This window comes from Mixophyes fleayi, chromosome 3 (assembly GCF_038048845.1).
Source record: "Mixophyes fleayi isolate aMixFle1 chromosome 3, aMixFle1.hap1, whole genome shotgun sequence".
NCBI classification, from domain to species: domain Eukaryota; kingdom Metazoa; phylum Chordata; class Amphibia; order Anura; family Limnodynastidae; genus Mixophyes; species Mixophyes fleayi.
The window spans coordinates 195,246,589-195,273,379 of NC_134404.1; the positions used below are offsets into that span (position 1 = coordinate 195,246,589).

The 26,791-nt window shown below is 41.6% G+C and overlaps 1 protein-coding gene across 4 annotated transcripts in view; it reads left to right on the top strand.

Annotated features, from left to right (window-relative positions):
* The window catches only part of LOC142144306 (amine sulfotransferase-like), a 31,794-nt gene extending 19,166 nt beyond the window's left edge, over positions 1–12,628 (top strand). For 3 of the 4 annotated variants that reach the window (XM_075202968.1, XM_075202969.1, XM_075202967.1), the window contains exons 5-7: positions 277–371; positions 11,814–11,994; positions 12,419–12,628. In XM_075202968.1, the coding sequence (XP_075059069.1) occupies positions 277–371; positions 11,814–11,994; positions 12,419–12,540 (398 nt within the window). In that variant the 3' untranslated portion in view covers positions 12,541–12,628. The remainder of the gene's footprint in view (positions 1–276; positions 372–11,813; positions 11,995–12,418) is intronic. The other variant, XM_075202970.1, reaches the window with a different exon arrangement.
* Positions 12,629–26,791: the final 14,163 nt, after the last annotated feature.

Genomic DNA, 26,791 nt, shown 5'->3' on the forward strand with positions numbered 1-26,791 from the left:
CAAAACCAAAACACACAAGGGCATTTTTACCAAAACCAAAACACGAAGTTAATCCAAAACCAAAACCAAAACATTGGGGTCAGTGAACATCTCTATTTAAAACTAACTTGGATTTAAACTCATTGTTTTATGTGCAATCATGTGACACAACTGTAATGATCATTGTATGGGGTTGTGTTAGTGTGGTTATCTTATTGCAGTCCTGAATAATATCACGCCATATAGTCCAGTAACAAGTGGAGAATCAAACTCTTATTTGTAATTTACATTCCACAGTTTTTGCTGGCAGTTGGTTTGATCATGTTCGAGGATGGTACACTCATAAGAATGATTTCAATATCCTTTTTGTAAAGTATGAAGACATGATCAAGGTAAAGTTTATTTTTCTATTTGTTAGGATTTTCATATGTTTTAATTGTGGTAAGATCAGTGCTATATAGGAATATGGCCACATATATGCTATAATAGGCTGAATTATTTTAAAAATTATGTAATGCAGTATTATTTGTGGAGGCTATCAGGGATAATTAGGCTCCCGAAAAAGTCCTGTTGATCATATTCATCCTGAAAGCCACTGTTGTCCTGTTTTAAATATAAAGACACAGATGTTACTTGCGCAATTGAATTTGGAGCATATGTTGGTTGTCAGTAGAGACGGGCAGGCTGGGTTCCCCGAGATCCGAATTCATTCGAATTTAGCCTATCCGAGTACCGAGCCGAGCACGCTCAGTACTCTCCCGCCCATTCCGATTCGAAATCGAGGCAAAACGTCACCGTGACGTATTCGTACTTCTGAGCTCAGTTCACGCAAGATTTGAAAAGCATAAATACCAGCCTCCACAGCAATCCATCGCCATTTGACAGAGGGAGAGAGCAGGGTTAGGTCACACTGGCTAGATCAGCGCAGGGACATATCAGTGTTTGGACACATTATTGTTTGTATGCAATACCATTGTAATCTTAATACCAGTTGTTACAGCAGTAAGAGGAGGATAGAGGAGGGTTTTTTTGTGCAGTTTCTGGCACTCCAAGTGCTTTTGGGGTCCCCCATTCTTTTGCATTAATTTTTCTGGCTGTCAAAAGTCCTGTTTGTCAGCAGTCTAAAAAAATAATATTTAGCACTCCCAAGTGCTTTTGGAGTGTCCCCATTCTTTTGCATTACTATTTCTGGCTGTCAAAAGTCCTATTTGTCAGCAGTCTCAAAAAATAATTTTTAGCACTCCCAAGTGCTTTTGGGGTGTCCCCCATTCTTTTGCATTAATATTTCTGGCTGTCAAAGTCCTATTTGTCAGCAGTCTCAAAAAATAATATTTAGCATTCCAAGTGCTTTTGGGGTCCCCCCCATTCTTTTGCATTAATATTTCTGGCTGTCAAAAGTCATATTTGTCAACAGTATCTAAAACAATTTGTAGCACTACAAGTGCTTTGGGCTCATAATGGATTCAAAGCAGTCCACATATGAGCAGAATCAGCAACCAGGTTCTGTCACCAGTCCTGATGGTAGTGTTCCCAGTACGTCATCTGGGAAAGGCGATGTCAAACTACACAGTCTTTTGAAATTGATAAAAAAAACACACACCCAAAAATTTTTTACTGTGTTGAAGCGAAAAAGAAGTGTAACTGAGGAAAAGTTAAGTGCCGATAAAAAAAAAATTGCCAACATGCCATTCTACACACGCAGTGGCAAAGAGAGAATGAGGCCTTCACCTTTGTCTATTAGTGGCAGATCAAAAAATGTTACCGAGCCTACAAGTGGTGCACAACTACTGTTACGCGTCAAAGCCGAGCTGCAAGATAACAGTAACGCATTAGAGGATAATGTTTGCTCTGAATCACAAATGATACCAATCCCTGAGGAGAGTCCATCCAACAGTGGGATGTCTAATCGTAAGCATTCTGTTAGTGTACCCATAAAGAGGGACCCTTTCAGCAGTTCTGCTGATGTGTGCCTTAACAGCTCGAGTGTAGCCGGTGATACACCAATTGAGGATGCCACTTTTGAATTAGAAGAGTATGAGGGGGAGATCTGTGTAGACGACGAGGGCACTAATAATGATGTTGATGATTATGATGCAGACAGATACCAAATTGCCTTTCTCAATTTCTATTTATATTCTAGACTCTAGACTGAATAGTTTTCTATTTTACTCCCAGTGGAGAGGGGGTCTGATGCAGACAGATACCAAACTACCTTGGTCCATTTATTTTTACTTTCTAATTCTACAGTCTATGCAGGCTGCTTTTTTTCTATTCAACTACAAGTGTGGAGGGCGGGGGGACATAGATAGCCACCAAACTACCTTGGTTCATTTATTTTTACTTTCTAATTCTACAGTCTATGCAGGCTGCTTTTTTTCTATTCAACTACAAGTGTGGAGGGCAGGGGGGCATAGATAGCCACCAAACTACCTTGGTCCATTTATTTTTACTTTCTAATTCTACAGTCTATGCAGGATGCTTTTTTTCTATTCAACTACAAGTGAAGGGTGTAATATACTCCCAAAGACGATGGCTACATTGCCAATAATCAAAGATGGAGGGGGAAGACAACCAGGTTTGTCTGTATAATTTGCAGGCAAGTGTTAGAATTAAGGACGGCCTACCAGGGATTAAACTGTTGTTTCATAATTTATTAGCTTTAGAATTACCTCACTTATCAAAGAAACTGGTGGAGCACTTAATTAGGTTATTTTAGGCCCAAAAAATGTTTGTTTTTTTCAAAAATAGCAAAACAAAACCAAAATCAAAATGAAAACACGCAAGGGCGGTTTGGCAAAACCAAAACCAAAACACGACGGTAATCCAGATCCAAAACCAAAACCAAAACACGGGGGTCAGTGACCATCACTAATTGTCACAGAAAAGCACTGCACTGTAGATAATGATAATATTATGCAAAAATGCTCATGCTAGCTCATTAAAAGTTCTAATAGCAAGAGTAGCTAGAACCACAGAAGTTTCTCAGTCAATAGTTGAATCGTGGAAATCATCTGCACTGGCTGGGTATTATAATGAGACCCGCCGGCAGCTCTCACCTATCTGGATGCTTCTCCCGTTAACTCCGAAATCCAATGGCTAAGAGTATAAGAATATCTGTATCATCCGCCTTCAGTGGAGATCACACAACCATGAGTAGCCGGCAACTGTAGTTTCACGCCTCCTCGGTCAAACCGGAAATTCAATGGAATCAGGTGGAGTGATGCATGCATGCACCAGCATTAGTCAGGGGCGGATCTAGAGAATACTGCTACCAGGGGCGATGTAGTGGGGGGGGGGATTTAGGTTCCGCCCCCTTTTTGACATCTGAGGCTGCCGGCGACTGCACACTATGTGCAGGTCCGTTCAGCAGTGACAGTCAGGGACAGTGTGCTGCCTGGATGCTCTGATTGTGTTTAAAACACCGGCAGCAAGCCCCTGCTAGGGGGGCGATCGCCCCGATCGCCCCCCCCCTGGATCCGCCACTGGCATTAGTTAAGTCTGCACTCTTCTAGATAGTCAGCAGCTGTATTCACACACTGGTGTCTGGAGCAGTTCCGTATTGTAAAATAATAAGGCTTGTGAAATAAAAGTTCTCTTATCCTTCACACAAACAATCCGCCGCAATGCAAAACTAGAGATGAACCAGAATAACTTTAACAGGTTCAAATCTTATCAGCTATATAGCATTCTGATGCGTTTCATTACTGAGTGTAACTTCTTCAGAGGGAACAATGAAAGTAGCTCAATGCTAATTTAAGCTTCATTTATACAGGTTTGTTAATCAACTAATTAATTCAATTAAACCTATCTGCTGATGACCCATGAGTAAGGCTAGGTGCACAATGAAGAATTTTCCGACCAACCTGTTATCTCAAACGATTGTACCTACACTGAAGGTCCGATCAGTCTGGTGATTCATGCATACATACTGACATGATTTACCTTCAGATCTGTGCTCTTCATCTGGTCCTTTATCTGGTCCTCTAGTCCGGAGAATGACAGCACAATATTCATTCATTCATTCACTCATTCTTGTCACAGTGTCACACTGATTAAAACCACCTTGCTATAGCTATCCACATGTCCTAATGAATTTTGTTAGCTTCTGTGACTCTGAAACGAAACATTCTGTCTGAGAACGAACAAATAAATTATTTCTTCTATAGCACTCTCTACATATATTCACCGAAACATTCATTGCTAACTTAGGCTGAAAAGAACATGACTCTAAAGTCTATGGAGATCGTGAGCATAAATGTATACACACTACATGATCGGTCGGTGATTGGTCAGAAAATATTAAACAGTACGATCAGCCAAATGAGCTGACAATCGACACTTTGGAATGCCTTTCGACCAAGGTGTCACTATACACACTTTCCCGACTTCCGACAGAATGGTCATATGTCGGCTGATTTGCCCGATTGTTGGACGAAAACGCTCCAGTGTGTACCTAGGCTAAGTAACAAGTAAGAAACTAGAGATATAATCCCTGTTGTGGAAGGAGACTTGTAAACATCAAATGCAAATATACATATGATGAATAAATTGTAAATAAAAATAAATAACCTAAACATAAAACAAAAAAAATATAAATGAAAAAAAAATAGTACGAGGAATAATGAGAAAAATAATAAACAGAAAATTATATATGATGGTAAACTTTTGAAAGTTTGGACCTATATACACATAATAATCACAAATAACCAACTCCACATACATATTTAGTATTGTAAAATACACCAATGAGAAGTACATATCATCAGCTCGTATCCATACTGAATAGTGTGGTGAGTAAATATAAATAGAAAATGCAATGAACTCTAACTCAACACACATTCCCATGATTTTGGGACTACTATCTAAGCAAAAAAAGACATAGAAAGAGAAAAAAGGGGAAGGCGACTACACCAAATGGTGAGATACAGCTTTTTGAGATTTCAAATTTTACTTCTCCATTTGTATATACTTACAAATAGGTAAACTTTTTCTAATTTCTGAATGTATTTATTCTGAGAATCAAACACGACTAATAAATTGCTAATTTGTCATGGGGGATGAGAGATTGTTTCTTCATAATGTAGTAGATTGAATTAATTCCACATACTAATCACACTAGTTATATAATTTACAAATTATAATATATAGCTCACACATGACATCTTTGATAGATAGTTTAATAACCTGACTATACTATTTTGATGGCGGAACAGCAGAAGGCCTCTTGTACAGTAACTTGCATAGTCCTTGTTTTGAGACCTTCATTAATAACCTCTTGATTTTTATGTTATTACATAGGTTTCTGCACTTTGGGGGGCAATACCATCAGTTGTATATTGAAATTAAATAATCACTAAACAATGCATATGACCATTAAATACAGACTTAGTAAAATCTACCTGCATTTAAAACAAAAAGAATAAATATAAATTGAAATATAACCGGTTATGTAAGCACAGGCCTAATGGATGGAACCCACCTTACTCTTTCATCCATAAACCCCAGGACCCTTTCTGGCCTTTCCACAAACCTTTAGTCTTGCAGCAGCTCACAGCTACTACAAACACATATTCTCCTGGGGTTTTAAAAGCAGTATGTTAGAAATCTAGGCGAAACATCCAATGGCTAAGAGTATAAGAAAATCTGTATAATCCACGGTCAGTGAAGATCACACAACCATGAGTAGCCGGCAACTATAGTTTCACGCCTCCTCGGTCAAACCAGAAATTCAGTGGAATTCGGTGGAGCGATGCATGCATGCACCAGCATTAGTGAAGTCTGCACTCTTCTAGATAGTCAGCAGCTGTATTCCCACACTGGTGTCTGGAGCAGTTCCGTATTGTAAAATAATAAGACTTGTGAAATAAAAGTTCTCTTATCCCTCACACAAATAATCCGCCGCAATGCAAAACTAGAGATGAACCAGAATAACTTTAACAGGTTCAGATCTTATCAGCCATATAGCATTCTGATGCGTTTCATTACTGAGTGTAACTTCTTTAGAGGGAACAATGAAAGTAGCTCAATGCTAATTTAAGCTTCACTTATACAGGTTTGTTAATCAACTAATTAATTCAATTAAACCTATCTGCTGGTGACCCATGAGTAAGGCTAGGTGCACAATGAAGAATTTTCCGACCAACCTGTTATCTCAAACGATTGTACCTACACTGAAGGTCCGATCAGTCTGGTGATTCATGCATACATACTGAAATGATTTACCTTCAGATCTGTGCTCTTCATCTGGTCCTTTATCTGGTCCTCTAGTCCAGAGAATGACAGTACAATATTCATTCATTCATTCACTCATTCTTGTCACAGTGTCACACTGATTAAAACCACCTTGCTATAGCTATCCACATGTCCTAACGAATGTTACAATACACTTCACCCTTGATTCTGTCACACATCCTCCTCCCCTGTTTTGACCTAGGGGCCGGAACACTTATTATCCCTAAGCAGGAGACCAGTGATAACGCATCAGCGTTGGCTATCTGTGCACCAGGTCTATGTTATACTGTAGACCTAAACTCCTGTAGGGCAAGAAACCTTCTGGTAACCCAGGCATGTTGGCTTTTATTTGTAGACATCCACTTTAACGGGGCATGATCTGTCACAAGTTTAAATTGTCTACTTAATAGGTAATACCTCAGAGTGTCCAACACCCATTTGACAGCCAGCGCTTCCTTTTCTACAATGGCTTACCACCTTTCATGCATATTGAGCTTTCTACTCAGGTATAATTTTGTGTGCTCTTCCTCATCTCTGGTTTGGGACAACACGGCAGCTACCCCTACGTCTGAGGCATTTGTCTGTACCATGAACTCTTTTGAGAAATCTGGGGTTATTAACACAGGCTGCGTAGATAATGCTGCTTTTAACGCCAGAAACGCTACCTTTGTCTCAGGGCTCCACTTCACCATAGTAGATTGCTTTCCCTTTGTAAGGTCTGATAATGGGACTGCTGTAGTGGAAATATTAGGGATGAACCGTCGGTAATACCCCGTGATCCCAAGAAATGCTCTCATTTGCTATTTATTCAGAGGACAGGGCCAGTTTTGGATAGCTTCAATTTTATTTAACTGGGCTTAATCTGACCTATTCCTATAGTAAAGCCTAAGTACATGACTTCATTCATCGCCAGACAACACCTCTTTGGGTTGGCAGTAAGCCCTGCATTTTTAAGTGAGTCTAGCACTGGTTGTACTCTATCTAAATGAGTGTCCCAATCTGGACTGTGGATCACAAAATCATCTAGATAGGCTGCTGCATATTGTCTATGGGGTCTTAACAACTTATCCATTGCTCGCTGAAAGGTTGTTGGGGCACCATGTAATTCAAATGGCAGTATTTTATATTGAAAGAGCCCTTCTGGAACAGAGAAGGCAGTTTTCTCTTTTGCGCTGTTGGTCAACGGTACATGCCAATAGCCTTTGGTCAAATCAAGTATGGTGAGGTATCTGGCTTTTCCTAGCCTCTCAATCATCTAATTCACATGGGGCATGGGGTAAGCACACTGCATTCAGCTTGCAGAAGTCGTTGCAAAACCGTAGGCTGCCATTTGGTTTTGGGATTAGCACTATGGGGCTGGACCACTCACTGTTAGCCTCTTCTATAACATCTAGCGCTAACATTTTTTCACCTCCTTGGAAATAGCATTTCGCTGGGCTTTGGGTATCCGATATGGTTTTAAGTTGACCTTGACCCTTGGTTCTGTAACTATGTCATGTCTTATTATGGTGGTTCGGCCGGGTAGCTCAGAAAATACATCCTTGTTTTTTACAACAAACTCCTTAGCCTCGCTATTTTTGGCAGCCAGTATCTCTGATACTATTACTTCAGGAACGTTGAGTTATGGGTGGGCCCGGTTCAGCGGCCATGGCTAACCTATCCTTCCTTTATTATGTTTACATGGTAAATTTGCTCTGGCTTTCTTTTTCCCAGCTTATACACTTTATAGTTAACCTCATTCACTTTTTCCCTGATCCCAAATGGGCCTTGCCACTTGGCCAATAATTTGCTATCTACTGTGGGCACCAGAATCAGAACTCTGTCCCCCGAAGTAAATGTACGAAAACGTGCGTTCCTATTATACACCCTCTGCTAAGCATTTTGGGTCTGTTCCATATGTTTCCTGACAATTGTTATTACTGCAGCAATCCAGTCCTACATTTGAGAAACATATTCGATAACACTTTTATATGGAGTGGGTTGCCCTTCCCGTATTTCTTTTGCCACATCCAGCAAGCCTCTAGGGTGTCTTCCATATAATAGGTCAAACGGGGAGAACCCTGTAGAAGACTGAGGAACTTCTCTGATGGGCAGTAACAAATGTGACAACAAACAGTCCCAGTTTTTCCCATCTCTGTCTACAACTTTTTTTAGCATATTTTTTAAGGTTTTGTTAAACCTTTCCACCAAACCTTCAGTCTGGAGATGATAAACTGAGGTCATGAGATGTGCGACTTTAAACAATTTACACATTTCTTTCATTATTCTAGACATAAAGGTGGTGCCCTAGTCAGTCAAAATTTATTTAGGTATTACTACCTGGCTGAAAACATGCACCAGTTTTCTTGCTATCGTTTTGGTTGAATTATTATGCAAGGGGATAGCTTCAGAATAGCGGGTAGCATAGCCCATGACTACTAGAATGTACTGATGCCCGCAAGCAGACTTTAACAAGGGCCCAACAATAACCATGGCTATCCTGTCAAACTGGACTTCTATAATAGCCATGGGCACTAGTGGACTCCTGAAATGAGGTCTGGGAGCATGATACTGGCACTTGGGACAGGAGGAACAATAATCGGATACCTCTTTACATACTTCTGGCCAAAAGAATCGCTGTAAGATTCTTACAGTGTTTTTTTCTGCCTCCAAGTATCCAGCTGTGATGTGACCATGGGCTAGGTCTAACACGGTTCTCCTATATGAACGGGGAACTACCAGTTGTTCTACTAAACCCTCACCCCTTTTTTTCAATCGGTACAGAAGTTCATTGCAGATGGCCATGTGCGGGTACCCAAGCCTATCATCAGGTTCTACAGGCTTCCCATCAATGACTTTCACATTTTCTCTTGCTTTCATTAAAGTGAGGTCCCTTAACTGCTCTGTTGCAAACAGTTCCTTCCTTATTTTAAGGTCAGGCATACTTTCAGCTCTGTCTAAAGCTCTACTTGTCCCTGTGGGAGGTTTCTTAGTTACTCATTATTTTCCCAGCCATATTAACAAATGAAAACGGCTTTGTTGGCTCACAGGACACACCCACACACTGCCATCAGTGCAGTTAAATGGCTCGTTACACTTCATATCTGAGACCATACGGGACTCCCACAACTTACAAAACTGGTGAAAATCTCTCCCTATTATGGCATCATGCATAATGGGACTAACCAGACTTTACACTAGATAAACCACAAGAAGTCTCAAAATTCACCTCGGCAGTGACATAACGCCAGGTGTCACCATGTATACAAGTTTCCCCTACAGTTGTTTATTGTCGTTTTGAGGAGTTTACCAGCTCTGCTTTTACCATAGTAATTACACTTCCTGATTCTAACAATGTCTCTATCTGGTTGCCCTCCATTTGAATTACACACATTTGTTCTTCTGGCTTAGCAGAGGTAAAACAGTACATGCTAACCTGGCAAAGTAAGACATTCCGTGACAATCAAAAGTAGCATCACGTTGCATCGGTTCTTACATATCTGGACAATTAGCTACAACATGTCCTGGCATACCACATTCAACACATTTAAGCACATGTTTGTCAAGTCTTTTATGTGGCGGGGACTTCCTGGCCTCACTGACCAGTCTCCAGGCCCAGCACCAACAGTCTCTTCACTTTTGAGGTCTCTTAACTGCCCACCACCCTGTTCCACCAGAACAGTCTTCCCAGGTAATGCTGAAGTGCGCTGTGGCAGGTCTAGGGGGTGCTGCGGTGCAACCACCAGTTCCTCTGCTGTTAGATACCTCTCCACCATTTCAACCAACTTGTCTGCAGCCTGTGGGTCTCCATAGCTCACCCATTTGCGCAAAGCTACGGGCGGAGACCGTAGATACCTTTCCATGACGATTCGTTCCACCATCTGTGGGTCGGTTAAAGTCTCGGACTGACACCACTTCATGGTCAGGTGGATGAGGTCATGTATTCTGTGAAAAAAGCAGCTTGTCCAGGGAGTAAAGCCAGCAGTGCACTTGTTGCGCTCCAACTCGTGTGACTCCCAAGCAAGTAAATATTTCAGTTTTTAATTTTTTAAAGTCCTTAGCATCCTCAGGTTGAAATAAGCTTTTTGAGCTCTCCGGACAGAAAAGGTGCCAACAGCCCAGCCCACTGGTTTTGGGCCACTCCTCACGCTCAGTGGTTCTTTCAAAAGTAGTTAAATATACTTCCACATCATCTCCCTCAGTCATCTATTGAAGGAAATGACTAGCCTGTATAGAGCTGGTGCTAATCGTGTCCTCTGTGGAAGCCTTTCTAGGTAAGGCTGCAAAAGATTGTACCACCCCCTTTAGAACTTGGCGGTCTTGGTGCTGTTGCCTCCGAGACTCCTCAATAGCTACCTGCTAAGCTGCAATAGCCTCCAGCTGTTGCCTCCGACACTCCTCAATGTCTAGCTGTTGTTGTCTCCAGGACTCCTCAAGGGCTAGCTGTTGTTGTCTCCAGGACTTCTCAAGGGCTAGCTGTTGTTGTCTCCAGGACTCCTCAAGGGCTAGCTGTTGTTGCCTGGAAGTTTCTAACAGCACTATAATTGCATCCTTCTTGTTACCTTTTGTGTCCCGGGAAAGGGCAGAATTTAGCTTCTTTTATCAGCTGATGATGACCTGTATTAGGGTTCATAAGACTTTTGCCATTTAACAGATCAAATGCAAGTCCTTTTTCCACTGTGTCTGTCCCTTTAAATTTCCAAGCACACAAAAAACTGTGTCCAGCAGGTTTCTTAAAGCGACTGTTCTTAATGTGTGCAGATCTTGCTTGCATTCTCCACCAAGTTGTAACCGTGTGAGGGGATCAGATACCATCTCCTGGGGAAGATGGAGGTAAACAGCAGCAATGATGTCACACAAGTCCAGGGATTTTAGTGCAACTAGCCTTAGCCAGTTTTATTAAGCAACAAAAATAAAATATAACTTCAAAATCAAGACTTTGCTGTCCGGTTCTAACTAAACATATGTCAAGTTTGACTACTAAACTAATGCAAAACATAAACAGTGCAGTATGGTTCAGTCACAGGCAAAGAAGCAAGGTTTCCTCTCACTGAGACTCGCCAGCCTCAGTCCCTAGGCAGAGAGAGAGACTGTGCTAAGAAGCAGCTTTTTACCTGCACTGCTCATGTGCACATCCTAATTAGCAGCAGGTTAGCAGGTCACCTGAAAGACCAGGTTACAGGCCTAATGGATGGAACCCACCCTACTCTTTTCATCCATAAACCCAAGGATCCTTTCTGACTTTTCCACAGGCCTTTAGTCTTGCAGTTTCTCACAGCTACTACTAACACACATTCTCCTGGGGTTTGAAAAGCAGTAAGTTAAGCGAAATATACCTGTTACATTACACTTCACCCTTGATTTTGTCAAAGAACATATGTCCAAATATAGTGAGTGGCATAGCATGGCACCACCATAAAACCCTATATAGGCTCCAAATTATAATGCCAATAGCAGTTGTTACAGAACATGTATTTTTAAGTTCACAAAGGTAAAGATGCATGCAAAATGTACTTGTAAATTTCCATCTACATCTGTCATAACTGTATAATATTAAATATTGTAATAAAAACTAATATCTAATTTATTTTGTAAAATATATATATTTTTAAAATATGTTTCAGGATCTACATTCTGTTGTCAAACGAATCTGTACATTTTTAGGGAAAGTGTTAGATGATGAGTCTTTGGATATCGTGGTAAATCGAGCGACTTTCAACAAAATGCAAAAGGATCCTCTTGCAAATAAAGAAAATGAATCAGAAGACTTTTTTAACCTGCACATTGGGAAATTTATGCGTAAAGGTATAACATTCAGATATATACAAATGCATAATGCAGCTCTCTTATATTGTTTTAGTAATGGATGACAGCAAAACTTACAGATAATTACATAAGAAATATGGCTTAAGTATAAATGTATTGAACTTATTTTCTCTTGGGGGTGAAGTTCCATCAGTTATACATTATCATATAATACTATTTACCTGGATCTAGAATTTCACCAGATCTGACAGGTCCGATAAGATCTGCCATAGTCATCTGATACTTCCCTCATTTCTGCCATGATCGGCTTTATTCATTTGAGTGTGTAGCCTGATTTATCCTATACTTCGGTTTGTGAATATTGTGAGATATGATATTGAATTAGAGCTCAGTACTTACAGGAAGGCTGTTTAATAACGCATAGTTATTTTCCATTTTTTTAAGTATATAAATGTATTTGCAGGTACAGTTGGAGACTGGAAAAATATATTTACTGTGGCACAGAGTGAAGCATTTGACAAAATATTTCTGGAGAAGATGGGAGATTTACCAGTAAACTTCACCTGGGACATTACTGAAGAATAATGAAATGACAATTACAATATTTGAAGTACAAAGTCATTTATTCTTGCATATTATTAGCAAAATAATATTTTTCTAGATTTAGAGACAATTGAAGGTTTTTGGCTTGTCTATCAATAAACCTTATTTCAAAAAAAAAAAAAAAAAAGCAATTACCAAGTGTTTTACTTCACATATGACAAATAACAACATATTTTCCCAAGATGTTAAAAGCAATTTAATCTATAAATATTGCAATAGTTCTCTATATTTAACATAAGAAACAGAAATAAGTGTGTCACATGTGATCAGACTGTAGGATACAGTCATAAGACCCCCAATTAGCCTTTTAGACTCAGGGGCTTCACCTTCAGTCCAGCAACACCTACTAATGTGGCAGGAGAAGATGGTTGTTTGTAGAAATCACTGTATAATACCTGGCATGATTTTAGGAAGTTTTAATGGTAGAGTTGTGTGTTGTTAGATGTACAGTGCATTTAATAATAGCAACAGCAGAAAGTACTGTTAATGCATCTAGAAGTTTTCCAACATAAGGGATATTTTTGAAGCCAAACTGAAGTGAGGAACTGACGTTAATTCCTTAGTTCCCCTTAATCATGTACTACACCAAATGCATACCGAGAAAAAGTATAAATGCTTACAGATTTTTCCTAGCTGGTGGGCATATGCTTGTGAGGGCCACTATCTCAGCAGTTTGAGTTAAGTAGACAGAGGGTAAAGGTCCATTTCTATTACTTTATACTGTGAACAGACAGCATATACTGGAACTAGTGTTCATTTGACATTACTAAGACCATGTACATAGATTATAAGATCAGGGATATGTAAAGGCACCTGGCATAGAAACTTTTGCTGTTATTTGCAAGCACTTATAATCTATCTCTTAGAAGGTAAAGGTAAGAGGGAAGCAGGGTTTAGCAGTGGAACCTAGTGACAGTCATATTTTAAGTGGAATCTAAAGAATTTCATATTTGGTCAGTTTGACCTGGGACCTGTACTGTGTATTTATTTGTAACATAAATGTAGCTTCCGTGAGTAGGGAATGCTCAGAACCACGGTTAATCTTTGCTAAGCAATGCAGGAAGCCGGACATGACTTCTGAAGGAGCACAGCCAGGCAAGACAGGCGAAGGCTGAAGATTTGTAGTGGGGGGCAAGCCTTAGGAAGAGGCTTGCCTTAATAGGTAAGGAGCAGCATATCCAGACCGGGGATGAACATGATAAAAGAAGGGGCAGGGTGAAGTTTGTGGGTCATAAAACAGAGAATAAGACTGAACGTGATCTTATTCTTTGCACAGAAAAGCCAACTTCCACATTACATAACTTCCTCCACACGATGCAGGAAGCTCATGCAACTCCAGCAGCATACCTGAGACCAGAGAAAGCGGGTCATCCGGTCTGCATCACAAGGTCTCCCTCCATTCTTCACGGAAATGTTCTGTGTTCTACCTGCTTCCTTCAAGCAAGGTAAAGGTCCTGTTATGCATCAATGTGTTGGAACCTTATCTATTTTATGTTCTATAGATAACCAAGGGGCACATTCTAAACAAAAACATTTGCAATAGGTTGATGGATGGAAACCTCCTTGCAGAAAGTTATTTGAAAATTATTCAGGGAGTATACCTGAGTCATTTATCATACTCCATCACTATTCTGGTACAGTTTGAAACAATAATTGTGATTCCAAAAATATATTAATAAACAATTGGCCTCACCTAAAATATACAAGAATATTTTTGCTTGGGAGTACCTCAGGAGAGCAGGGGACGCACTAGGCAGTTAAGGGTGAGGCTCATGTAATGTTAGTAAAGCACACACAATGGTAAAGTCAGAAAAAATGTGTATATCTCTGGGGTGGTACCACAACATGGAAGCTGAATTTTTAATCAGAAAAGGGAATGCTTCCTCGTAATTTAAAATCCACTGTGGAGCTTGGTCACATAGTAAAAGAAAAGTAGATAAAATAAAGTAATGTTGGGCTTCATGGCAGGCCCCTTCTCTAAATTTCCCATTCATGGATAATTTCTATCTCTCCTTGGAATAGTATAAAAAAACTATCAAACTCCACTCACTTACATTCCCATTCTCTTTTTCATACCGCCACTTCTATATTTCAACTTTGACCACTGGGTAAGGGGCTTTGGGTTGGGTACGAACGGTAGAAATATAGATGGAAATATGACTGATACGAAAATACCGACGGTCAAAATCCTAGCTTGTAAATGTCACGGGCACTAGGAGTTTTACCCAGAATTCACCAGGTGTAGCTACACTTACCAGAGGTGCGGACCTCTGGATAGTGTGGTGAATCAGTGGAACCATACAATAGAATAGAGGAAAGGAATGTCAATAGTATAAATGCTGAGTCTTGGCACCGTGGAACTGTGATGGTACAGCAGTTTATTAAACAGGATAAAATAAGTAAAGAGTCCAAGTGCCTTAGCACACAGGTAGCATATAGCAGGCCAGTACTTGATAACTGGATAACGTTAGGCAAAGACCAATCAACAATATAGTAGAAGAGTCAGCGACTTGCAGCTACAATACAGAGGCACTTGTAAACTTTAGTCCAGCTAATAGGTACCATACAGAGTAGTAGCTATATCACAAGGAAACATGAATGGTCTGCAATTGGCAAGTTGTACCACTGATGTGACGGGAAGACTTGTCCAGGTGCAGGCGTGGAACGGAGTAATGTGGGTGATCTGCAATAGGCAAGTTGTACCACTGATGTGAAGGGAAGACTTGTCCAGGTACAGGCGTAGAACGGAGTAACGTGGAGAGGAGACTTGTCCAGAGGCAGGCAGGTAATGGAGGTAGTGAGAGTAGTCTGCAGCGGGTAAGTTCTACTACCGATGTGGAGAGGAGACTTGTCCAGAGCAAACGGATAACACGAGCAGAAACAGGAAACACCTCAGAGTCTCAAGGGAATGAGAACCAAGAACAGGCAAAGGTAATAGGGCAACAGGTGCCTTAAATACTGAGAGGTGATTAATTAACCAATGAGACTAGAGGCGAGGTATTAACAGTTCAGGGTTTCTGCACATGCGCAATCTTAGTCAAGATGGCGGTCCAGGAGAGGCGCCGGCAGGAGCGAGAGAGACCCACGTCCCAAACCAGAGGCACCAACAGTCCGGTGAGTGACAGTAAATTTCACAAACACAACTAAAATACTGACATTGTGATTGCCGACAGTGAAAATGCCAACAATCACAATGCCTCCATTAAAACACCAATGCGAGCGGGTGTGGCGGCTGCTATTTTAAGTTAATTATGGACTCCCTGAAGCTGAACTCTTTCCTTGCTCTGGATTTTCTTCTCTGTGGCTCTTCCAACCTGGGTTTTTTCAAGCTTTGCAGACATATATCTATTTACTGTGTTTTACCATCTGTCTGGTAGGAGGCCAAACATAAAGTTGCTTGAAGGAGTCTATTGTCCATATTTTATAACTTTTGAGTGTTTTGATGTAATAAATTTTTTTTATGGTTTAAACAAATTGTAAAATAAGATTTTTTTCATATTATGCGGGGTGTACTATGCTGAAGATTATAAACCTGGTTAAAAGGGTTGATTGTTTGATAAGCAGTTTTATTTTTGTTCAAATGTGAGTGCATGCTCTGTAACCTATATATGAATTTCAAATGAAACAATATTATACTATTGCAAAAACAATATTATACTATTCAAATTTTCACTCTTACTTTGAGGATCTATCAGAGTTCTACTCAAAAAAATAAAACAAAGTTATACTGTTGATAAAGGATGAGCGGACTCGGATTCCTGGAATCCGAGCCCCCCCGAACAGTGCGGATCCGAGTCAGATCCGAGCACTGTCCGGGTATTCCCGCCGATTCCGAAACTTAAAACGAGGCTCTGAGTCATAATCCCGCTGTCGGATCTCGCGATACTCGGAACCTTTAAATTCCTCGCTTGCCGCCGCCATCTTCACTCGGGCATTGATCAGGGAAAAGGGAGGGTGTGTTAGGTGGTCCTCTGTCCTGCTATTTCTCGTGCTGTGCTGTGCTCTGTCCTGCTGAGTCCAGTGGTGCTTTTGCCAGTGCTCTGTCCTGCTGAGTCTAGTGGTGCATCAGTCCAGTGCTCTGTCCTTGCTGAGTCCAGTGGTGCATCAGTCCAGTGCTCTGTCCTTGCTGAGTCCAGCGGTGCGTTTTGTCCTGTGCTTTGTTCTGCTAAGTGCATATTTATTTCAAAAGTATTAAAAATTCTTCCATAAAAAGAAAAAAAAAAAAAATTCTACAAAAATCCTTTTAAAATAATATAAAAAAAAAAATCAAAAAAGTCCTTGCTGAGTCCAGTGGTGCATCAGTCCAGTGCTCTGTCCTTGCTGAGTCCAGCGGTGCTTTTGTCCTGTGCTTTGTTTTGCTAAGTGCATATTTATTTCAAAAGTATTAAAAATTCTTCCATAAAAAGAAAAAAAACAGAAAAATTCTACAAAAATCCTTTTAAAAAAATATAAAAAAAAAAATCAAATAAGTCCTTGCTGAGTCCAGTGGTGCATCAGTCCAGTGCTTTGTCCTTGCTGAGTCTAGTGGTGCATCAGTCCAGTGCTCTGTCCTTGCTGAGTCCAGTGGTGCATCAGTTCAGTGCTCTGAACTTGCTGAGTCCAGTGGTGCATCAGTCCAGTGCTCTGTCCTTGCTGAGTCCAGCGGTGCTTTTGTCCTGTGCTTTGTTTTGCTAAGTGTCAGGAGCCGCGGCGGCCTCGGGCACCGCCGCGACTCACTTCCGGTGTCAGTGAACGTCCCGGCCGACTCCATGACGACCGGGGCGTCACTTCCGGTTTCTCGGGCCCGACCGTTGCCAAGGCAACTGCCGAACGCCGTGTATAACAAGCGATGCGCCCCGGCAAGTGAGGCAGCCGGGCGCATGCGCTAGTGTAGCCTGCGGGCAAATTTAGCTGGGTAGCGCACCTGGGATGTATTTCAGGGCTAAACCCTCCTGTTCCTGCTTCTGCCTGAAATTGGTGAAAACTGTTGGACTGTTACCCGTGTATGACCCTTGGCTTGGATTTGAACTTTGCTTGTGAATCTCGTGACCCTGACCTCTGGCTTGAATACCAACCTCCTTGTCTGCTCGTGACCCCTGACCTCAGCTTGTTTATTCATACTGTTGTCTGCTGCCGGCCCCTGACCTCTGCTTGGATTCCACTCCGCTTGCCTGGGTTCTCCCCAGCCGGTGCACACTTCACGACCCTCTGTCAGTCTGCAGCCCAGTCTGTCCCCACCATCAGGGGCTCCAGTGAACACCTGACTGGCAGAGTAGACTCCGGGCTGTGTTGTGCCGGCTAGAGGGGTTCCTAACACTAAGTGCATCTTTATTTTAAAATTATTAAAAAATCTTCCAAAAAAAATATAATTCGACAAAAATCCTTTTAAAAAAATATAAAAAAATATTCTAAAAAGTCTAAAAAAAATTATTGCAGTCCATAAACATTAATACTGCAATCTATTAAAAATTGTTCACTGTTCTTGCAGCATTTAAAAAATAGTACTGTAATACAACGTGTGCTGCATATAATGGAGTACCAAAATTTGGGGAATAAAGTAGGGAAAGACCAAGACCCACTTCCTCCTAATGCTGAAGCTGCTGCCACTAGTCATGACATAGACGATGAAATGCCATCAACGTCGTCTGCCAAGGCCGATGCCTAATCTCCTAGTAGAGGGCATGTAAAATCCAAAAAGCAAAAGTTCAATACAATTAGTAAAAAAAGAAAATTGAAAACATCTGAGGAGAAACTTAAACTTGCCAATATGCCCTTTACGACACGGAGTGGCAAGGAACGGCTTAGGCCCTGGCCCGTGTTCAGGACTAGTGGTTCAGCTTCACCCAAGGATCTAAGCCCTCCTCCTCCCCCCCTCCAAAAAATTTAAAAGAGTTATGCTGTCAGCAACAACACAGCAAACAACTCTGCCTTCTAAACAGATGACATCACAAATCCCCAAGGCGAGTCCAAGGGTGTTGGTGGTTGCGAAGCTTGACCTTCCCATCACTGTACGGGAAGAGGTGACTCCATCCACCATTTACAGCACACCCTCTGCATATGCTGGAAGGATGACCCACAGTGTAGATCCAGATTTGGATAATCAAGGTGTCAAGGAGGCTATTGATGTAGCTGGCGTTGTGGAGGAATTTGATGAGGAGGATGCTGATGTGGTTATTTTAAATGAGGCACCAGGGGGGAAAAAAGTGGATGTCCATGGGATGAAAAAGCCCATCGTCATGCCTGGTCAGAAGACCAAGAAATGCACCTCTTCTGTCTGGAGTTATTTTTACCCCAATCCGGATAACAAATGTATTGCCATATGAAGCTTATGTAAAGCTCAAATAAACAGGGGTAAGGATCTTGGCCACCTAGGGACATCCTCCCTTATACGTCACCTGAATAACCTTCATTAGTTCAGGAACTGAGGCTAGGACCATCAGCAGTCCAAGGACACCTAAATCCCTTGGTCCTGTTGAATACACACCACCAACACCCTCCTCGTCAACTTCCTCCACGATCTCCATCAGATTTAGTCCTGCAGGCCATGTCAACAGCCAGACTGAGTCCTCTTCAATACGGGATTCATCTGAGGAATCCTGCAGCGGTACGCCTATTACTGACGCTGCTGCTGTTGCTGCTGGTAGTCGGTCATCTTCTCAGAGGGGAAGTCGCAAGAACGCTACATCTTTCACCAAACAGTTGACCGTCCAACAATCGTTTGCCATGAGCACCAAGTACAACACTAGTCATCATATGGCTGCGTCAATAACAGCAATGTTGGTGTTAGACGTGCATCCAGTGTCCACCATCAGTGGAGTGGGATTAAGACGGTTGATGGAGGTATTGTGTCCCCGGTACCAAATCCCGTTGAGATTCCACTTCACTACGCAGGCGATACCAAAGATGTACAGAGAAGTACGAACAAGTGTCCTCAGTGCTCTTAAAAATGCGGTTGTACCCACTGTCCACTTAACCACGGACATGTGGACAAGTGGTTCAGGGCAAACGAAGGACTATATGACTGTGACAGCCCACTGGGTAGATGCATCGCCTTCCGCAGCAACAGCAGCAGCTGCATCAGTAGCAGCATCTCCACAACAGCTGCTCGTGCCAAGGCAGGCAACATTGTGTATCACAGGTTTTAATAAGAGGCACAACGCTGACAACCTCTTAGAGAAACTGAGGGAAATCATCTCACAGTGGCTTACCCCACTTAGACTCTCCTGGGGATTTGTGGTGTCTGACAACGCCAGTAACATTGTGCGGGCATTACATATGGGCAATTTCCAGCACGTCCCATGTTTTGGCCACACGTCCTCATTAATTTGGTGGTGCAGCATTACCTGAAGAGTGACAGGGGTGTGCAGGAGATGCTTTGCGGTGGCCGCAAAATTGCTTGACACTTTAGGCATTCTGCCAGTGCCTACCGCAGACTCGAGCTACATCAAAAAAGTCTGAACCTGCCCTGCCATCACCTCAAACAAGAGGTTGTGACATGCTGGAACTCCACCCTCTATATGCTGCAGAGGATGGAGGAGCAGCAAAAGGCCATTCAAGCCTACACAGCCACCTACGACATAGGAAAAGGAGTGGGGATGCGCCTGAGTCAAGCGCACTGAAGACTGATTTCCGTGTTGTGCAAGGTTCTGCAGCCGTTTGAACTTGCCACACGAGAAGTCAGTTCCGACACTGCCAACTTGAGTCAGGTCATTCCACTGATCAGGCTGTTGCAGAAGCAGCTGGAGAAAGTGAGGGAGGAGCTGGTAAACCATTGCAATTCAACAAAGCATGTAGCTCTTGTTGATGAAGTCCTTCGTACGCTTTGCCAGGATCTGAGGGTGGTCACTCTTTTAAAGTCAGAGGAAAACATTCAGGCCACCGTGCTGGATCCTCGTTTTAAAGCGTATGTTGTGTCTCTGTTTCCAGCGGACACAAGTCTACAGCGGTGCAAAGACCTGCTGGTCAGGAAATTGTCCTCTGAAGAGGACCGTGACATGTCACCAGCTCCTCCATCATTTTCTTCCACACCTGTGGCTGCGAGGAAAAAGCTCAGTTTTCCTAAAAGACCCGCTGGCGGGGATGCTGAGAACATCTGGTCCGGATTGAAGGACCTGCCAACCATTGCAGACATGTCTACTCTCGCTGCATTTGATGCTGTCACAATTGAAAAAATGGTGGAGGATTACTTTGCTGACACCATCCAAATAGACATGTCAGACAGTCCATATTGTTACTGGCAGGAAAAAAAGGCAGTTTGGAAGCTCCTGTACAAACTGGCTCTATTTTACCTGAGTTGTCCACCCTCCAGTGTTTACTCCGAAAGAGTTTTTAGTGCAGCGGGGAACCTGGTCAGTAAGCGGCGAAGGAGGTTGCTTCCTCAGAACGTTGAAAAAATGATGTTCATAAAAATCAATTATCAAGTCCTCAATCAAGCACAGCAGTGCCCTCCAGATAATACAGAGGGACCTGTGGTTGTGGAGTCCAGCGGGGACGAATTGATAATGTGTGAGGATGAGGAAGTACACACTGAAGGGGGCCAGGAATCAGAGGATGAGGATGAGGACGACATCTTGCCTCAGTAGAGCCAGTTTAGTTTCTACAGGGAGAGATGAATAGCTTCTTTGTGTGGGGGCCCAAACAAACCAATCATTTCAGCCACAGTTTTTAATACTTTAATTGTATATGTAGTTCCCAAAAAGAGGAACTGCCACTTCTATTTAATACTTTAATTGTATATGTAGTTCCTAAAAAGAGGAAATGCCACTTCTATTTAGTACTTTAATTGTATATGTAGTTCCCAAAAAGAGGAACTGCCACTTCTATTTAATACTTTAATTGTATATGTAGTTCCCAAAAAGAGGAACTGCCCCTTCTATTTAATACTTTAATTGTATATGTAGTTCCCAAAAAGAGGAACTGCCACTTCTATTTAATACTTTAATTGTATATGTAGTTCCCAAAAAGAGGAACTGCCACTTCTATTTAATACTTTAATTCTTTATGTAGTTCCCAAAAAGAGGAACTGCCATTTCTATTACTACTTTCTTTCTTTCTTTCTGTATTTCCAAAAAAAGAGGAACTGCCATTTCTATTACTACTTTATTTCTTTCTTTCTGTATTTCCAAAAAAGAGGAACTGCCATTTCTATTGCAAGGTTTTTTTTTTTGTAGCTACAAAAAAATAAAAATACGGCCTTAACAGCTATGTTGGTGTTAGACGTGCATCCGGTGTCTGCCATCTGTGCAGTGGAATTCTGACCCGTTGAGGGTGATATATTGTGGCCCCGGTACCAAATTGGGTACCGGGGCCACTCCACTACGCAGTCCACATACATGCGTATCAGATATTAAAATACATTAAGTGTTATGGGCAAATCCAAATTTAATTAAAATGACCTGTCATCGTCAAAAACAAGAGGTAATGACACGCTGGAACTACACCCTGTATATGCTGCAGAGGATGTAGGAGCAGCCAGTTGTCAAGTGGAATTTAGACCAGTTGGAGGAGGTAGAAGACATCTGTGCAGTGGTATTCAGACCAGTTGGAGGAGGTATTGTGGCCCTGGTACCAAATTGGGTACCGGGGCCACTCCACTACGCAGTCCAGATAGATGCGTATCAGATATTAAACTACATTCAGTGTTGGGGCCAAATCCAAAATTAATGAAAATGACCTGTCATCGTCGAAAACAACAGGTAGTGACGCGCTCGAACTACACCCTCTATATGCTGCAGAGGATGTAGGAGCAGCCATATGTGCAGTGGAATTGAGACCAGTTGAGGGTGATATATTGTGGCCCCAGTACCAAATTGGGTACTGGGCCCACTCCACTACGCAGTCCAGAAAGCTACCTCGGTGCAACGTTTTGGACTAAAAAGAATATTGTGAGGTGTGAGGTGTTCAGAATAGACTGGAAATTAGTGGAAATGATTGTTATTGAATGTTATTGAGGTTAATAATAGCGTAGGAGTGTAAAAAAAACCAAACAACTGTATTTTAGAGCTTTTTATGCTTTTTTAAAAATAAATCTGAACCCAAAACCCTAAATCAGAATTAAAACCTTTCGTCAGGTGTTTTGGCAAAACAAATCAGAACCCAAAACCTCAAGCTAATCAGAACCTAAAACCCAAAACACTAAAAGTGCCCGGTGCACACCCCTACTGTTGATAATAATAACCTGCTTGGCATGCTTAATACTTCATTGCATGATCTTTTGACACGTTGGTGTATCATGGATTACTCACCTGTCACACAATACACTGGTTGTGTTCATTTTGAACCTCGAATCTTGGTATCATTTAAAAACAATTTTCTTTGTTTTTTAACACATTATTTCTTATTGATTTGAGATACATTTTCTTCTAAAACTGCAAAATCTGAAGGTAATTCATTGAAAGAAGTTTCACCATCTACAATAAATTATTCACACATGAAAAAGACTTTGAGACTGTTTTTAGGTTTATACTGTTATTTATTTATTTTTGTCAAAGAACACCAGCACCATCACTTTCTTTATTATATGTTTTGTATAGATAGATATAGAATGGAGGTGAAGGGGAGATATTAGTCATTAACAAGATCATTAGGTTGAATCCTTGCCTTTCTACGGGATTACCATGCTATAAGCCAGAAATGTTTGTCCTAGTAAAAAAGAGGCTTCTGGTAAAAAAGTAAATGTTTTGAGGAACCCCTAGGTCAACTGAATTTGAAATTGTTTTTGGTATTGTGGAGCAAGGGCATGCCATCTCCACAATACCATTCATTCCATTCATAAAAGTATAGAAAGTTGTCTTCTTTCGGCATGCTGCACTTCTGAACCACTGATGTTTGAATTAAAAGAACAAGTAATAGGTCAGGAAACTTAGCCATTGGACAGACATAACAAGTATAGGTTTGGGCTTGTTTTCACCTCAAGGCAAGAGCTAACATTTATCACCATGTTCATAATTCATAATACAGTGCCTGCAATCACCAGCTGCCTTAAACGAGAGTTGTACCTATAATTATCAACTGTACAAAGTCAGGAACTAGCACAGTGCCTGTAATCACAAACTCCATGCAGTCAGGAACTGTACATATAATCAGCAACTGACTGGAGCGAGGAATGAGTGCTGTACCTGGGCAGTTGGTAATTATACCAACTGCCCAGAGCCAGAAATAAGTGCTGTACCTGTTAATACTAACAACATGAAGCTATGAACTAGCAGTATGCCTGTGATGGTTAACTGTAAATATCCCTACCTAATAGTAAGCTGGGGAGCAATCCAGGGAGAAGGCAGTTGATAGCAAAAAATATGTAGTGCAGCGAGGCAAAACACCAACGCGCGTTTCGCTCTATGGCTTTTTCAAGACAGATATATATATACATATATATATATATATATATATATATATATATATATATATATATAAATATATATATATATATACTATTTATATTTTTTGCTACCAACTGTCCTCTCCCTGGATCACTCCCCAGCTTACTACAAGGTAGGGATACTCCATAATTCCAGCGATCACAGAGGGTAGAACTTTTTTGGGTTCTCCACCTTTTCGGGGCAGTATTATTTGCCCAGCATGAGATTTACTCTTCTTAGGGGTTCCTCTCATTCTGTCTCTATAACTATTATGTAGGTAGTGCTTGTTTATATAAGTTCATAAGCACAGAGACTGAGAGAGGAAGCAGAAAATACATTTTGTAAGGGTTTATATTTGTTTCCCCTCACTGATACAATATATAACTCTTAGGACATAAGTATAACTGGGAAATCAGCTGGAGCCTTTGACTCTTTTGAGAATCAATTTGAATGAACTATTGGATGACATGTCCGCTATATGATTCCTGGTTACATTTGTAGACCACCATTGCAAGCGAATCATATTTATATTTGTAAACGTTATTATCTTGTGGTAGCAGTGAGGTTATGCAATTTATTTTGAATTTTTCATTTCACAATACACATTTTATTTTTGATCTTAGTTATTTCACTCTCTATCCAGCCAATGAATAGTTTTAATGCATACCTAATAAAATTAATATTTTAAGTTTTCTGGCCACCTCTGAGTGCCCCTGGAATACACATCTTTTTTCCTCTTTCTCTTTGATGCTCTAATGTCATGTGTTGGGTGCACCCTTTAGGGCTACTTTTTCCTAAGTAATTTAAATTTAAGATATATTAAGGGGATAGGTCTAGAAATTTATACTTGGTGCGGTGATTCCTTTCTTTGCTCAGTTCTTAAGTTTTACAGCAAGGGGACAATTCTTGAAACACTGAGGACCCCATAAAGTAACCTGTGCAGAACTCTAATCAAACTGAGGTGCATGAAATTTGAGCCATTGGAAGCCCAGGATGACTGAATTGATGGACTGGGGTAATACCAGAAATTCAATCCATTCCGAATGCAAGACTCCTACCGTCAACCTGAACATGGAAGTGACCCTGGAGATGGAACCGTTGAAGATACGATTTCCGTCCACAGTGGTGAGAAACAAAGGCTGAGGCAAATTTCAGATAGGTATTTGGAGTTGCGATGACAGAGTGGCAGAAATGAAATTTACGGTGGCGCCTGAGTCCACAAAGGCAGAGGTCACATAGGGGCCACAAGGAGTGTCCAAAGAAATCAACATCAAGTAATCTAGTTTTGAGGTGGAATAGGCAGTGGAAAGTCTCCTAGAATGGCCTCCCTGTCACCGACTAGGAGGAGGTGTTTCCTGGCCTCTTAGAACAGGTGGACAAAAGATGGCCTGCCTCCCCACAGTATAAACAGAGCTTTTGCTTGAAACATCTCTCTGTTTCTTCTGGGGACAGCCTGGATCATCCTATTTGCATGGGTTCCACCGGATGAACGAGGAGCAAGACAAGGAACAAAACGCCTGAAAGAAGACTTTTCATGACTTTGTTACTGGAAATGGAGATCAATTCTGTTGCATAGGAAAATGAGCATGTTCACAAGACACAAATTTGTCCTTAATATGGTCTGCCAGACTTTGCTAGAAGATTGGTACAAGTGCCTCATTGTTCCATTTAAGCTTGGATACCAAGGTGCGGAACTGAATAACGTATTGTTCAACAGTTTGGTTAACTTGATGAAGAGACAGAAGGATGGAGGCTGCAGATGAAACCCGGCCAGGTTCATTAAATATCTTACCAAAGACTTCAATGAAGGATGAGGCATTCTGTAGTAGAGGATGCCGAGGCTGCTGCAGGAGCCAGAGCGGATGGACTAGCTCCAAAGGTGGTAACAGCCACAGGCTGGGTGGCAGATAAAGAGGCCTGAAGTGAATCCAGACGGGAATCTACTATCTGAATACACTGGAGTAGTCAAGCCTGCTCAAAATCATGTTGTTCGACCTTGTGGGCCAGATGGAGCAACAAGTCATGGGCCGACAGTTCAACAGGACCTTCAGAGTACATGGCCAGAGTATACAGTCATGGAGTATATAAACTCTGAAGGTCTTACCTGCTGGAATTGTTGCTAACCTGGGAGGCACGCAGTCTAACACGCCGCCGGTCTTCACCAGGGACACCCGCAAAGGAGTTTGGGGTTCACTGCAAAAGACATGCATTAGGTGAGTAAACGTAGTTGTGCGGTCTGAGGTCAATCTGTGCGGGCAATACAGGTACAGAAGTAACAGACAGAAGCAGAGTCAGGAAGCCAGGGGTCAGTACCATAAGATCAGTATAACCAAAGGGAGATCCAAAATGAGAGTCAGGCAGAACCGGATTGGAATCCAAGGAGACAGGTAGAAGGCTTGTAAGCTGAAATGAATGCTGGAGCATAGCGGTGACCTAGGTACTCTTGCACCCTAATGGCACCAGAGCCAACTATAAATAGAAGGAGTATCAGTGGCAGTGGAATTGGTGATCAGAACAGCTGACCGCCGACAGGAAGAGGCTACTGGCGTCTGCGTTTCCAGGCAACGGAGATGCGGTTATTTGCACAATTGTCCACATTGCCAGGCTGAAAACCGGAAGTAGGAGCGCAAGAGGGGACAAAGAAGGCAGCCATCTCTGATACCTAGTGTGTGTGTGGGAACGGCGCCTGACAATGCAATATTAACCATAAACAGTCAATATTGTGTCAATCAGGTTGGCTTCCACAACACCTGTAACCCCACCAACAACTCCAATTGTTAGTCCACTACATTATACAATAGGTTTAACCCACACCTCATAGATTGTAAGTTTATTTGAGGCCATTTTTTTTTCCTTCTGTCCCATGTTACTGTATGTCATTTTTTGTATCATGATCC